The 13,558-nt window shown below is 41.7% G+C and overlaps 1 protein-coding gene across 1 annotated transcript in view; it reads left to right on the top strand.

Moving 5' to 3' along the window:
- Positions 1 to 13,558, top strand: part of ADAMTSL1 (ADAMTS like 1) — a 542,768-nt gene that overhangs the window by 286,995 nt on the left and 242,215 nt on the right. The window contains 1 exon segment of the mRNA XM_032212442.1: positions 10,241 to 10,368. Within this exon segment, the coding sequence (XP_032068333.1) occupies positions 10,241 to 10,368 (128 nt within the window).

Here is a 13,558-nt window from a genome sequence, read left to right as displayed (position 1 = left end):
ACTGGACTAGGAGTGGGGAGATTAGAATTCTAGCTTTCTTTCAGGCAGGAAAGCCAGCAGGATAGCTTTGAGCCAGTCACACTCTCGCAACCATAGGAAGAAGCAGTTGCAAGCCACTTCTGAAAATCTTGCCCAAAAAACTGCATCAGACCCATTAAGTTGCCTGGAATTAAGGCTGAATTGAAAACACTCAAAAATAAGAGAACTAATATATGTGCATGTATGTAATGGGGTAAGCAGCAAAACAAATCATGAATTGCTGAGTTATCAATAATAAATCCTTATTTTGAGCCATTTAGAAGTTCCATATTCAGTTTTAACTATCGATTTTTGATATTATACATGTTCTTCAATAAGCAGATGGAGTGGCCTAATACTCATGCTTTTAAGAGACGTCCTTAATTTGTTATGGTCTAAACCAGGAGTTTAGCAACTTTAAGACTTGTGGACTTTAACTGCCAGAATACCCCAGCCAGAATGGCTGTCAGAGGAATTCTGGGAATTGACCAAAGTCTTAAAGTCGCCAAGGTTCCCTAGACTAGACGATCCCTAGTCTACACAGTCAAAAACTTTACTATGATCAAGAAAGCAAAAATAAACAGAATTAGAGACTAGCTTGCTTTTTTCATTATCCGTTTGATATTAAACGCATGTTCTTGGGTGCCTCTCCATTTTCTGAATCCAATCTGTGTCCTTGACTGTTCTTCTTCCATGTAAGTCTGCAGAACAAAAACTTGAGAATTCTCTTATAGCCTATGAGATAGATTCAGTAGTTTTCAAATACATGATCAGAGAATAAACTTTAGAATATGGCTTTTAAAAAGGTATGTCAATTCTATTGCAATGTTTGCATGGTGTTTCATTTGCTATAGGTTGGCATTTCTTAGTTACCTGCCTTAGCTGTTTCACGTAGAAAGAAAAGTCAAGAATAGTCCTTGTTCCAACAAGAGTTTTGAGACAATGATTCAAGGCTCAAGCACAGTGTTTCTCAACCTTGGCGACTTTAAGTCCTGTGGACCATAGGACTTAAAATCACCAAGGTTGAGAAACACTGCTCTAGCACCAAGCAGTTTACCTATATGTTGTCCACTTTGCAAAGAGTATTTTCATTGGCTAGATTTGCCATCTATTGGTATGGAGGGAGAGATATAATAGTGCTCTATAGACCTTTAATATTACCTGATTACATCAGTTTCATAATTTTGTTGTATTCCTCAATGCACCAAACCTAGCATTCCTGTTTAATGATGCTCTTGAGGGAGATAGACAATAGAGTGGATTGGATTGGAGTGGAATGGAATGGAATAGAATAGAATTAGTTGGATGATGATATTTTTTTCTGCTAATCATCTGTGAACAAAAATAACAAGAAGGGTTGCCAAATTTTATTCAGTTGCAGTTACCATAAGGGGATATGGATTTAATTTTGAAAGTGTCAACATGAAAATGTACTCTGACCCCTAGTTATAGATTGCCATGCATTTTAGTAACTCTTTGATATGTTTTATAATGTTACTACCTTTTGTTGAAAGTTGTACTAATTTTTGGTCTTCACTCCAGATATGAATTCACATTGTGAAGACCTGCTTTTCACAGTAACTACCCTGGCAGAATTTGTATGTTGCTTCTTGAAGTCTTTTTACATTTTCTCTCCTAACATGTTTTTACTACTTTAAATCCTTAAAAGTGTTAATTCAGCAATAAACAAAAACAGGCAGTGAAAAAGGGATTGGACAGGTTGGCTGTTTATGTATATGAGAGTGGTGCTCAGTAAACAAATACATTCTCCTCTAATCTTTTAAATGGCCTTTAAGGCATTGCTAGTTGTTTCAACAGAAGAGAGAAAATCACTTTCCCTTAACATTTAAACATGGCCTGAATTGAATTATGTTTATTCGACTTGTTCAAAGAAAACTTAGAGCCTATTCCAGATGCAGATCATATGTTTCTTAGAGAACAATTATAATGAATTTTGGAGTAGATATAACAGGCACGTGGCTTTATTCTGGATGGGTGTGAAATTTTATTTCCAGAACGTTGGATTCTTCGTTGTAATCAAGTTGCTCTTAGGCTTGGGATGAGGTAAAAGCTGTAGATGTATCTGATTTAGCTGCTGGGGTGTCACACCAGAAGTGGGTTCCTACCGATTCGGACTGGTTCAGCCGAATAGGTAGTAACTCGCCCTTCCACACCCTCAAACCAGTTCTATCTTGTTTTTTGCTTCTGCACATATGCAGAAGCATTTTTTCAGTACTGTGCATGTGTGTATAGTGCGCATTAAGCATGCACGCAGTGTGTCCTTGAGCGAACCGGAAGTGGTAACAGCTGGAACCCATCCCTGTGTCAAACTCAAGCCCTATGGGCCACATTTGGCCCGCAGGTCCTTAGATCTGGCCTGCAGGGCCACCCTGGAAACAGCAAAGGACTGGCCTGCAGTACCTCTGTCAGTGAAAACGGAGTTCGGGAGGGCGGCATGCAGCCCTCCCAAGCTCCGTTTTCTTTGGCAGAGGATTGCAGGAGGCTGTCGTGGCCAAAAATGGAACTCACGAGCCTGTTTTTTCTGGAACAGTACTCCGGCAAACACAGGCACCCTCAACACGAGGTCAAGCTGTCCACGCCCATCCCCCCCCCAAGGTCAAACACAACCCTGATGCGGCCCTCAATGGAATTGAGTTTGACACCCCTGACTTAAGAGTATTGTAGGACCTTACCTGATTTGAAGATGTCCTTATCATAAGCCGGACACACATACACAAAATTTGCAGATTTAAAGAATGATGACGAAATGTGCCAGTTGCCGAATTCTGAAATACTAGCATCCAACTCTCAAATCAAACATACATGGTGATAAAAATGCCTCTGCTTGGGTGATCTTGTTCAGTTATTGGCACTGGCTAAAGTCAAAATTTGATCTGTTATCTGGCTTTCTTTTAATTTTTGCCTTTATCCTACCGATTATGGGATTGATTCAAAATTAAGTCATGTGGCGTTTTAATAAAAGATAAGAGAGAATTTAATTCAGTGTGTCTAATGAGCATAACAATATGTGCATTGGATCTGATACGTTTGGGTAGCATGGATTAATTCATTCTTTAGGGGGTTTTCACCCTGACTCTTGGATCAAAGCCAAACAATGCAATGTTGCATGTTACAGTGGTTAAACTGAGATCCTGTTATCCATTTAAATTAGAAACGGGTCTTTAGAAATGCTTTAGCAGAGGGAGGAGGGGAGAAGGGAAAGCTCCTACATCTGTTTCAGATGCATTTTTGACCTCCGTAGAATCCATTGGCCACAGTAGCTCTCCCAAGTAGATTGATTGTACCCTTAAAGCAAACTTGTTTCACAGAGCTCTATCAATTGAGGAGGGATACTAAGTTAACTGCTCGTATGGGAAACCTTTATTTTCGCTCCTCTTCGTGCTCAGAAAAAGCAAAGTTTTTAAAAGCTTCTTTGGTGAGCCATAACAGCCTTGTACTGTTTAATTTAATCTGCCCACAGTATTTCCTTCTGATGTACCATGTGGTTATCTACGGCATGATTTGCAAGCCATTTATTCCTCTCTTACAGTGCTGTGCATTTAAAAGTGAAAATGTAGGAAATTGGAAAACCGTGCATTTCCATAGATGGAAAACGTGTGGGGTTGCAGGAATGAAAAGTTAGCACACCATTAGAGAGTGGTTTCATATAAGCAAACCATGCCAACTGTAAATTTCCATCCACTGTAAAGTGGATGGAAAGTGGAGTAGAAAACAGCAGAAGGCATCAGAAGAGCTCCTCTCTTGAGAGGAGATGGGCGCTTAAAATATATGAAATATAAATAAATAAATAAAATGTTCAAAATACAGATTACATGCAAGGATACACATATAGAGATTATACCTCCATCTTTCCTTCAGAATAATTCTATTTGAAAGAAACATAAATGACTAAGTGGAAGCTATACATCATATACCACTCCATTCTATTCTTCAAAGCTTGGTTAAAATCCAAGGGTTTGCAGCTGCTGAAGAATCTCTGTGTATCTATGCGGGAGGGAGGGAGGGAAGGAGGGGGAAAGAGAGAGAGAAAAAGAAAGAGAGAGAAAGAGAGAGAGAGAGAGAGAGCATGTATTTTTGAAATTTTCTGTTTTTTTAATTTTAAGTTGAAAATAATAAATCGAGTCTTTTTTTAAAAAAATATCTTTGTATCGTTTTGTGAATTTGAATCCAACATTTTCTGGCTTTTTTACAAGTATGCCAGGCATGATAAAATGACTCATCCCATTTCCAACATAAATTTTATTTATGTTGCCCATCTTGCCTAGAAGTGACTCAACTCCTCTGGGGCTATTTTCTAATTGAGATTTGAAATACATTTAATACTTTATAGATAATTTTTCTGGAGTCTTATACCAATGGTACATCATCTTATAAAAATTATCTTTTAAGTTATAACACAATATAAGTTTCAGTCCTTTAACCACATATTTTCTCACTGTGCCATCAATATGTGTGATGTCCAAAATTCTTAGCTTATGTTATTATACAGTCTTTCATTTGTTCTTCTGTTTCAAATTTCAATAAAATGTATATATTTTAACCACTACATGTTCATCATTTGTACACTGTACAACTTTGAATTTTATCTTCTGCTGCTTAATTCCAGATGTCCTATTATCTTCCTTAAATCTTTCTCTTAATTGTACATAGGAAAAACCATAGAAAATTAAATCCCCCTGCAACCAGTTGTTATTTTGATTTTTTCTTATATTTTCCCTACTCTTATTCTAACAACTCTTGGTGAGTTAACGATTTCTCTTTATCTGTTGTTTCGTTTCCATAAAATGCTTCTTGAGATCCATAAAGGTATTTTGGGGCACAGTCTGGTTTTTTAATCTATTTTTTCAATATGGCACTTCCAATAATAGACCACTACTTCAATAAGTGGGTTTATATGTAGATTATTTTGGTTCACTTCTTGCAATGATTATTGAAAATAATGCAAGATAAATGTTTAGCAGCATTATTTTATATACACTATCAATTTCCCTTATTTCCAATATTCAGTTAGTAGAGAATGAGTAGATAATGTCGACATGCTCCTTAATTTCTGAATCACCTGTTTAGATAGCAATACCAGTTTACATCCAGGTGTAATTTAATGGCAGATTAGTAGCTGGTATGAGGAAAGTAAGACCTACAGGCAGGTATAATTTCAAAGAGGAATCCAAAATGGAGGATTAGAGGTATGTAAAACCTTATATGGGAGATGGGTGGCATAACAAAGTTAATAAATATATAAAAACTAGCTGATAACCTGGCATTGCCTGAATATGTATTTATAGGGGGGAAATGTCTGGACCAAACGTAATTTCTAATGTTGGATTTTCCCCTTTACCAGAGGGAGATGAAGCCATTACCATGGCAACTCCACTGCGCTGTACAGTAGAAGCCATTTTACAGCAGTACAGAAGCCATTTTAAGGCACAACAGGCTGTATCTTAACAGAACATACACCCTGAGGGGTATTAGGGTGTCTTACCTTACAGTATTTTTTTCCAGAGAGTAAGTCATCTGTGTACCAAGTTTGGTTAAAATTGCTCGAGGTGTTCCAGAGTTATGCTGGAACACACACACACACACACACACACACACACACACACACACATATATGAAATAAAACATGTAGAATTCAAAACATCCCTTTTGAGTTTGAAAAGTTGTTTCAGGTTTGAAATAGGTTGCTTAGACCTTCCCAGGTATTCCAATGCTCAACCCAATGCTGGGTTGAAACTTCTGTTTTGAATCTGTATCAGGTGTTTCAAGTTTGGAACAGGAATGTTTTGATTTGGAACCATTTGTGAAATAGCCAGAACACCTGTTTCAAACTCTATAAACACAATTCTTCTAACTTCAAATGTTGAATGCAAAAAAACCATTGTGCACATTACTATTTATTTTCAACATCCTGCATTCTTCATGTAACATGCCATGTAAATCCTTCTTGAGTGATTTTGGAAAAAAAATCCAATAACGTTCCCCTCGGCCTCATGCCAGTTGAAGCAGCATAAGAATAATCATGCATGCTGGAAACAAAATGCTATCTGTGCAAAAAAAAATGGCTCTTTATACCTTTGATGTATCATCACTATATCAGGCCAGTGAGCTTGCTAACCAAGGACAAACAACAGCTTCTTCCTTAGCAGCCGTTGGCAGCTCCTCGGATACATTTTATGGTTCCAAAAATCCAAATGGATGGAGCAGGGATAGAAAACCATACTTTAAAAAATGGTTAGGCTTATTCATGACTAGGTATGGTGTGGCTGTTACTATTTTTCACTTCAAAAACTCTTATAGGATGGTTTTCATGGGGAAAAAATGAGATGAAAGCAGCGGTGGGATTCACTTAGGTTTATTACCGGTCCACAACTATGAGCATGCATGAGAGTATGCTCATGTTGCATGCACACCCCTGCACATGTGTGTGGCCTTCCACGCATGCACTTGGTTCACACATCCAATGACGTGGCATTGAAAATGAGGCTACATAGGACATTTTGAAACCAGGGTGGATGGACGAGCCCACTCACAGTTCAGGCGAACCGGTCTGAACCAGCTGAATGCCATCTCTGGATGGAAGGTAGAGGGGGTTCCTACCGGTTGGGACCGATTTGGCTGAACTGGTAGTGGTTTTCTTACCTGGGTCACCGGAACCAGCAGCAATCCAGGCCTGCCACGCCTCCGAACCAGTTCTCTGTTCAGGGCGGCATGTTTCCCCCCCTTTTTAAAGGTTCTGCGCATGTGCAGATCTATTTTTGGGCAACTGCGCACACACGTGGAGCGAAATTGCGTGCGCACTGAACCAACAGTGATGCCGGCATCAACCCACCCCTGACAAAAGGCTATATATGTTGTTTTAAACGAGGGCTGTCAAACTTGCGGCCTGTGGACCGGATACATCATGCGCTGGCCATGCTCATGCCTGGTTTAGCAAAGGGGGGGGGGAAATCATGCTACGTCACGTGACACTGCCGTAATGATGCGAGTCTGACGCCCCTGCTTTAAACTCATGAAAAATAAATAATTTTCAAATATAAATGTATAGCTGATGACTTTCCTGAGAAGCCTGGCTGTATATTAAATCTGTTTTTAAGCTAAATGTGTAAACAAGCCTACAGCAACTGTGGACTGGTAGGCTGCATCTCACTGTGGTTTGAAGATGATGCAATCAGCTCAGAACAAATAGTGGATGACTGTTTTTGAGCCAGACAAGCCATTTACCATGTTCACCTATGAGAAAATGTCATTCTGCTGGATCACACAGGTGTTTGTAACTAAATGTCATTAGATTTTAAAAGGAGGGAAAAAGCAATAGCCTATATTTTTGCATTCCCTTAGCATGACTAATAAATAAACTTTTGATTCCTTCATTCGCAGTACCAACTGTCAACCCTAATGTTAATGACTCTCAACAGCCACATTGGTGGGTCTTATGTGATAAAGGACATTAAAGAGAGTAGGCCCCGGGCACGGTGCCCAGTTGTTGTTAGATGTTGAGGGTTTGGATCTGGCTCCGTGATAAGTTCAAAGTCTTTCCTGAACAGATTATACAAAACCATTCATGGTGCCAGTCTGCAGACCCCTTTCCCCCCCCCCCTCACTTTTCTCTGCCCAACCTTCCCTTGCTTGTGAATAACTACATTCAACACCGAAGTCCTTGGCCAAACTTCATGCATTTTCAGAACAAGTTTTCTTTACTCAACTCAATAGTCGCAATTTGTATGTCACCGTTTTGCTCAAAGCCCTGGTGTAAGAGAACCCTGGAATTACCATATCAGTCGCTGGCTATTGTGCCTGGTACTGTCGGCTTTCAGAAGAAGCAATTCTGATGTTTCCTCTCGGTCATCTTTGTCCTTTCTTTACCTGTGATCCCCATCGCTTGTCGTTCAATGCATTTTGTAGACATGCTTCTGTTTCTTATTTATGTAAGTGTTTAGGTTTCATCTATTTTTTAAAGATAACAACCGAAGAGGGGGTTTCTCCCCCTTTTTGGAAGAGTTTTAGCGAATTAGTTCAAATCAGATCCCATGAACTAATGTTTAGAAGTGTGTGTGTGTGGGGGGGAGATGCTTAGCTGGAGTAGAGAAAATCTTTTCACAGCAGTCAAGATTATTTTAGTACAGTTCCTGGCCTAGTGCCCAACACCAACCTCTGAAATGCAAGACACGGTGCCTGGCATTTGCATCTCTGAGCTTCCAAACCCCCTTTTATTTTTCCTGGTTTAATAAAATATACACAAACAAACGTTTGCTTGTTTAATGGCTCTTTTCCACAGTTACCCTGATGCGTTTAGTTTCTGCCCTTGAGGAAGCAGAAAAGTATGCTGACAAAAGTCACTGCCATAGCTGTGCTTGATTTTGCACCCCATTCAGGTATCCTGTCAGCCATTCTTTCCTTCTTGCATTTCCAGGAAGTACAGGTTAGGGTCAGGGATGGCAATTGGGGTCGGAATTTCCATTGCTAAACAACACAAGGATAAGCTGTGATGCAGTGGTGGGTTTCAAAAATGTTTAGAACCTCTTCTATAGGTGTGGCCTGCTTTGTGGGAGTGGCTTGCTGGCCATGTGACCGGGTAGGAGTGGCTTGACATCATGTCCCTCTTGCAGCATGCCCCGATGCGAAAAACGCTGAGATCAGCGTGCTTGGGGCTGCTGCGACATCCAGGAAGGCTAAACCAAGCCGCACACCTCTCCCAGCCACTTTTGCAGCTTCCTGGAGCACCAAGAACCTTCACGCTCTTCTCTGCACTCTCCTCGGCTCCTCATGACTGCAATAGACATCCAGAAGCGGCGGGAGCTGTCGGGCTGGAAACCCAAGCCCCATTAGCCCCAAAAGCCGCTGCGCCAGCAAAGAGCTTTTTTTACCTCCTCGGCAGGCAGCAATGGAGAACCAAGCGTTCTCTATAGGGCTCTTAGAGGCGATGTGCGGACAGGCGGGGGGAGCAAGCGAATGAGCGGCGCCTGGACGGGCAGAGGTGAGCGAGCGAGGGGGCTAGTTCCACCCATGGAACTGGTTCTAAATAGCACGGTAGATTTGTGGAACCTCTTCTACAGAACCAATTAGAACCAGCAGGAACCCACCCCTGGTGTGATGTCATGGGACTATATCAATTGATGCAAGTTGCTGCCATTAAGCAAATCAACGCAGGTGATTTCATGAAGCGAGGATGGCCTGTGGTTGCCATTTGTGACTTCCTGCTAGCTTCCCCATTGATTTTGCTTGTAGGAAGCTAAGAAAGTCAGAGATGATGATCGTGTGACCATAGTAAATGTCAGTGATGGCTAATCTTTTTGTCCTCCTGTGCCGAAAGTGTGCATGCACATGCAACACTGTGCATGTGCGTGCCCACACCCATAATGCAATGTGCACACGACACCCACCGGTGCGCCCTGTCCCTCTGCACATGCATCCATTTTGGGCCTAGCCAGGCTCCTGGGACCAAAAATGGGGCACAGGAAGGCAAGCTGTGCCCTTATGCTCCCCCTGCCCCTATACATGCACACATGACCCCCCCCCGCCACCCTTCGCATGCACGTGCATCTCCTGCATGCATGGCAGAGCCCTGGAAATCAGCTGGCTGGCCGGAAGCATGTGCACATGTGTGATGGAGCAACGGGCAATGGCTTGTGTGCCCTCAGAAAGTGCTCTGTGTGCCAACTGTGGCACGGTTGCTATAGGTTCGCCATCACGGGTATATGTTGTAATTGTGAGCCAGGTGCTAGGAAACTGGATTGTGATCATGTGACCAAGGGAGAAGAGTAACCAACATTAGTATGAGTACCAGCTATAACTGCCACTTTAATACTGTTGTAAGTTTGAATGGTCACTGAATGAGTGGTCATTAAATGAGGATCGCCTGTAATACTGTGCTGCAGTAAGTAGAACTATACTTAGGCTCAGGATTCAAGAATTGAGGTTGGTACCCCAGCCTCTATGAGACAGATGGATTCTGATTTGGAAGGTGGGATTTACACATACATAATGTTCATGCTGCATTTTTGTTATATATTAGTACTCTATTCCACAATGTGCAAAAATGGAAACATATACAGAATGTAAATGCTTATGTACAGGTAGTCCTTGACCTACGACCACCATTGAGGCCAAAATCAGATAGATAACAATAATTTGGCAGAGTCTTTGCTATTTTGAATGTGAGCCAAGTTCTCTTCCCTTCATCCTGTCTTTTATTCTCTTCTAGAGTTCTCGAACTGCTCGATCTGAAGAGGACCGAGACAGTCTCTGGGATGCCTGGGGTTCCTGGAGTGAATGTTCCCGGACTTGTGGTGGAGGCGCTTCGTACTCCTTGAGACGTTGCTTAAGCAGCAAGTAAGTAGTTAAAACATTTTTTTTTGTTACCTGCATCCTGTAAGATGTATCTTGCAATGGAAAAGGACTAGCTTAAACTCAGAAGATGGTGTTTGTTTCAGCCACCAATTCAGCAAGTTGGATGGCTTAACCCACAATTATATAATGCATTAAAAATGTGCAGGGCATTCGTAAATCATCTCCCATCCAAAATGATAATCTCCACTTGTGCTAAATTTGAGATAAACTTGGCATTTTTCCCACCCTGGAATATTTTGTCAGCCGGGAGATCTAATATCAAAAGATATTATAGGTCAGGAGTGTCATGACTTTTTCCCTCTTTGCTAAACTAGGGCTGGGCGCGGCCAGTGCATGATGCATCGGGCCCCTGGTCCACGAGTTTGACACCTCTGTTATAGGTGACTTACTGGGACCAATTTCCACAGCTCAATAAGGTGGGTTTGTTAAGCCAGTCACACCTGATTCTACAGCCTTTTTTTGCCACAGTTGTTAAGCTAATTACTGCAGTTGTTAAGTGAATCATGTGGTCATTAAGCAAATCCACTTCCCTCCTCCAACTTTGGTTGTTGGAAGCTAGTTAGGAAGGTCACAAATGGTGGTCACATGACCCCAGGACCAGAGGTGGATTCTTACTGGTTCAGTCCAGTTCAGCCGAGCAGGTAGTACAGACACGCGCCCAAACTGATTCTATGCTCGGGGCCGCCATCTTGATTTTCTGTTCCACACATGCACAGAACAATTTTCATTGGAAAAAAATGTAGTTTTTCCCCTTTTTCTAATGTTGTGCCCATGTGCAGACCTTTTAAGGTACAAATGCCACTTACGGCACCGCTGGAAGAACCGGTTGGGAGGTATGGCAGGCCTGGGTCACTGCTGGTTCCAGTGACCCAGGCCACCAAGCTACTACCAGTTTGGCTGAACCGGTCCAAACCGATAGGAACCCACCACTGCTCTGAATGCTCAGAGTTTGGCAAAGTCTAGATCAAATTAAATAAATAAAATGACAGCTAATGCTAATTAAACCTAGTTTGTAACCCATTCTTGTCCTATCCATACCCCTATCTTGTACATCTTGTTGGGGGCAATATACTGACTCTGTAAACCGCTTAGAGAAGGCTGTAAAGCACTGTAAAAAGGTATATAAGTCTAAGTGCTATTGCTATCTTCTCTTACCATAAACATGTTGTTGTAGAGAAGATGAAAAAAAATCCTCACATTTGGCCAAGTGATCCTAACCACTGGCTTGCATAGCAAAAAAAAAAAATGTTTTCCTGATTCTGAAATGGTTTGTTAAATAATAAAATCTGTACTGATGTACTGGTTCTTGTGATGATGGTCAAGCATTTGCAAGGAGAAAAGGCTGGCATGCTTGAATTAATAATTCACGCAGCCTAATAAGAAAGAGTGGGAAGCACCGGTCACTCTTGATTTCCAAAAAAGTTACTTAATTTCTAAAAAAAAGAATATCAAAATCAATAAGGGTGCTTGATTTGCCTCCTGAAAAAAGGAGTGCCACAAACAAACTCTGCAAAGAAAACAACATGTAGATGCCTATGGACTCTCTATTATTTGAACTTAACTAGAGGATGGTTTTACTCTTCCCTACCACCACCATCATTTTGCTAGCTTTGTGCAAACAAGACCTCAACTTACAACTACATTGGGGCCACAATTTTCAGTGCTAAGCAAGGGGATTGTTAAGTGAACTATACCCAATTCTACCATCTTTTTTTTGCTGTGGCGGTTAAGTGAACCACAGCAGTTATTAAATGCAATCAGTGAATGAACTTTCACCATTGACTTTGCTTGTCAGAAGCCACCTAGGAAGATTGCAGATGGCGATCACATGATCTGAGTGCTGAAAAGGGACACGCACACTCATCTGGGCCGCAAACAGGAAGAGGAGCTGCCCAGGGGGCTTGCGCACGCCGGAAAATAAACTTCTGGTTTCTGGCACTTGCATGTCCACCAGCCAGCAAGTCTTCCGGTTACTGCCACATATGTGCACATGCTGATCAGCTGGCTGGCGCACATGTTCACACCAGAAAACAGAAGACCAGCTCTTCTGATTTCCGGCAATGCTGCACACACAAAGTCCATCTGATGGTTGAGTGCGCATGCACCCCAGAAACCCGGAAGAAGAATGGGCACTGTTAGGGATGTAACCCTAGTCTTGGCTTGACAATGTATATAAGCCATGATTGTAACAAATGTATCTGTTACTTTAAGTGTAAGAGAAAGGTAATTGGATGCTATTGCTTTAAGCAGCCATATAAGGAAGTAGGAACTAGTATGGAGGTCTCCCTGATGCTCTCCTGATGCTCCTGATTCTCCTGATTGTTACTGACTGTTACTGTATGTGCTTAGTATTGGGAGAGAAGACCGTGTACTGGATAGTGGCTAGTTTGTATGTTAGTTACTTGTCTACATGGTGACTCATGAGTTGAGCAACTGTAACTTCAACGTATTGTAAATAGACTGTGTATATACTTCAAGACTGGTTATAGTCTGTTTGGAGACTATTTATGCTATTTTTGTTACGCAAGTAAAGCTATTATTTGTTTTACCTTCGGTGGCTGTGAGTGACTATTCAGCGGATTATTCGTTAATAACTTCTGCTGCAGAACTCTAATCTCCTAACAGAGATGCCAGGCAACATGCCAGGCAACATGGCTCCATGTGTCACTTTGGGCACGTGCACCATAGGTTCGCCATCATGGTTTTAGTGGAACGAAGGGAAAGACAGAAAAAGTGGGAAAAATCCTTCAGACTTCAGTGTCTGCTTGGGTTTCAAAAGGAAGAAGGTTGCTAAGAGGTAGCTCCCATCTGTTCCTTCTGTTAATCTTTTCCCCAATCCAAAGAGGCCACTTCCAATGCCTGCTGCCTTCTAAAGCTGCTTCACATGCCTTCTATGATTTTTCTGTCTCTGCACATGGGCTGCTTGAAGGGAGGAGAGGTCCTTGGAGAAGCTGGAAGGTCTTCTCTACACAGCCTGCAATTCATTCTCTCTCTCTCCCTCCCTCCCCCCCTCTCTCTCTTTCTCTCTCTACCTCCATCTCCCTCCCTCCCCCCCCCCTCTCTCTGTACAATAGTTGGCAGAGGTTTAAAAGTGATTCCAATGTTGCATATACAATAGGAAGTCAGAAAGTCCAACTGCCTGGACCAATTCTTTCCTTTATTAACCGAGAAG

Source organism: Thamnophis elegans, chromosome 3, assembly GCF_009769535.1.
Source record: "Thamnophis elegans isolate rThaEle1 chromosome 3, rThaEle1.pri, whole genome shotgun sequence".
NCBI lineage: Eukaryota > Metazoa > Chordata > Lepidosauria > Squamata > Colubridae > Thamnophis > Thamnophis elegans.
The sequence above is the reverse complement of the archived record's forward strand: the minus strand, read 5'-3'. Positions and strand labels throughout refer to the sequence as shown.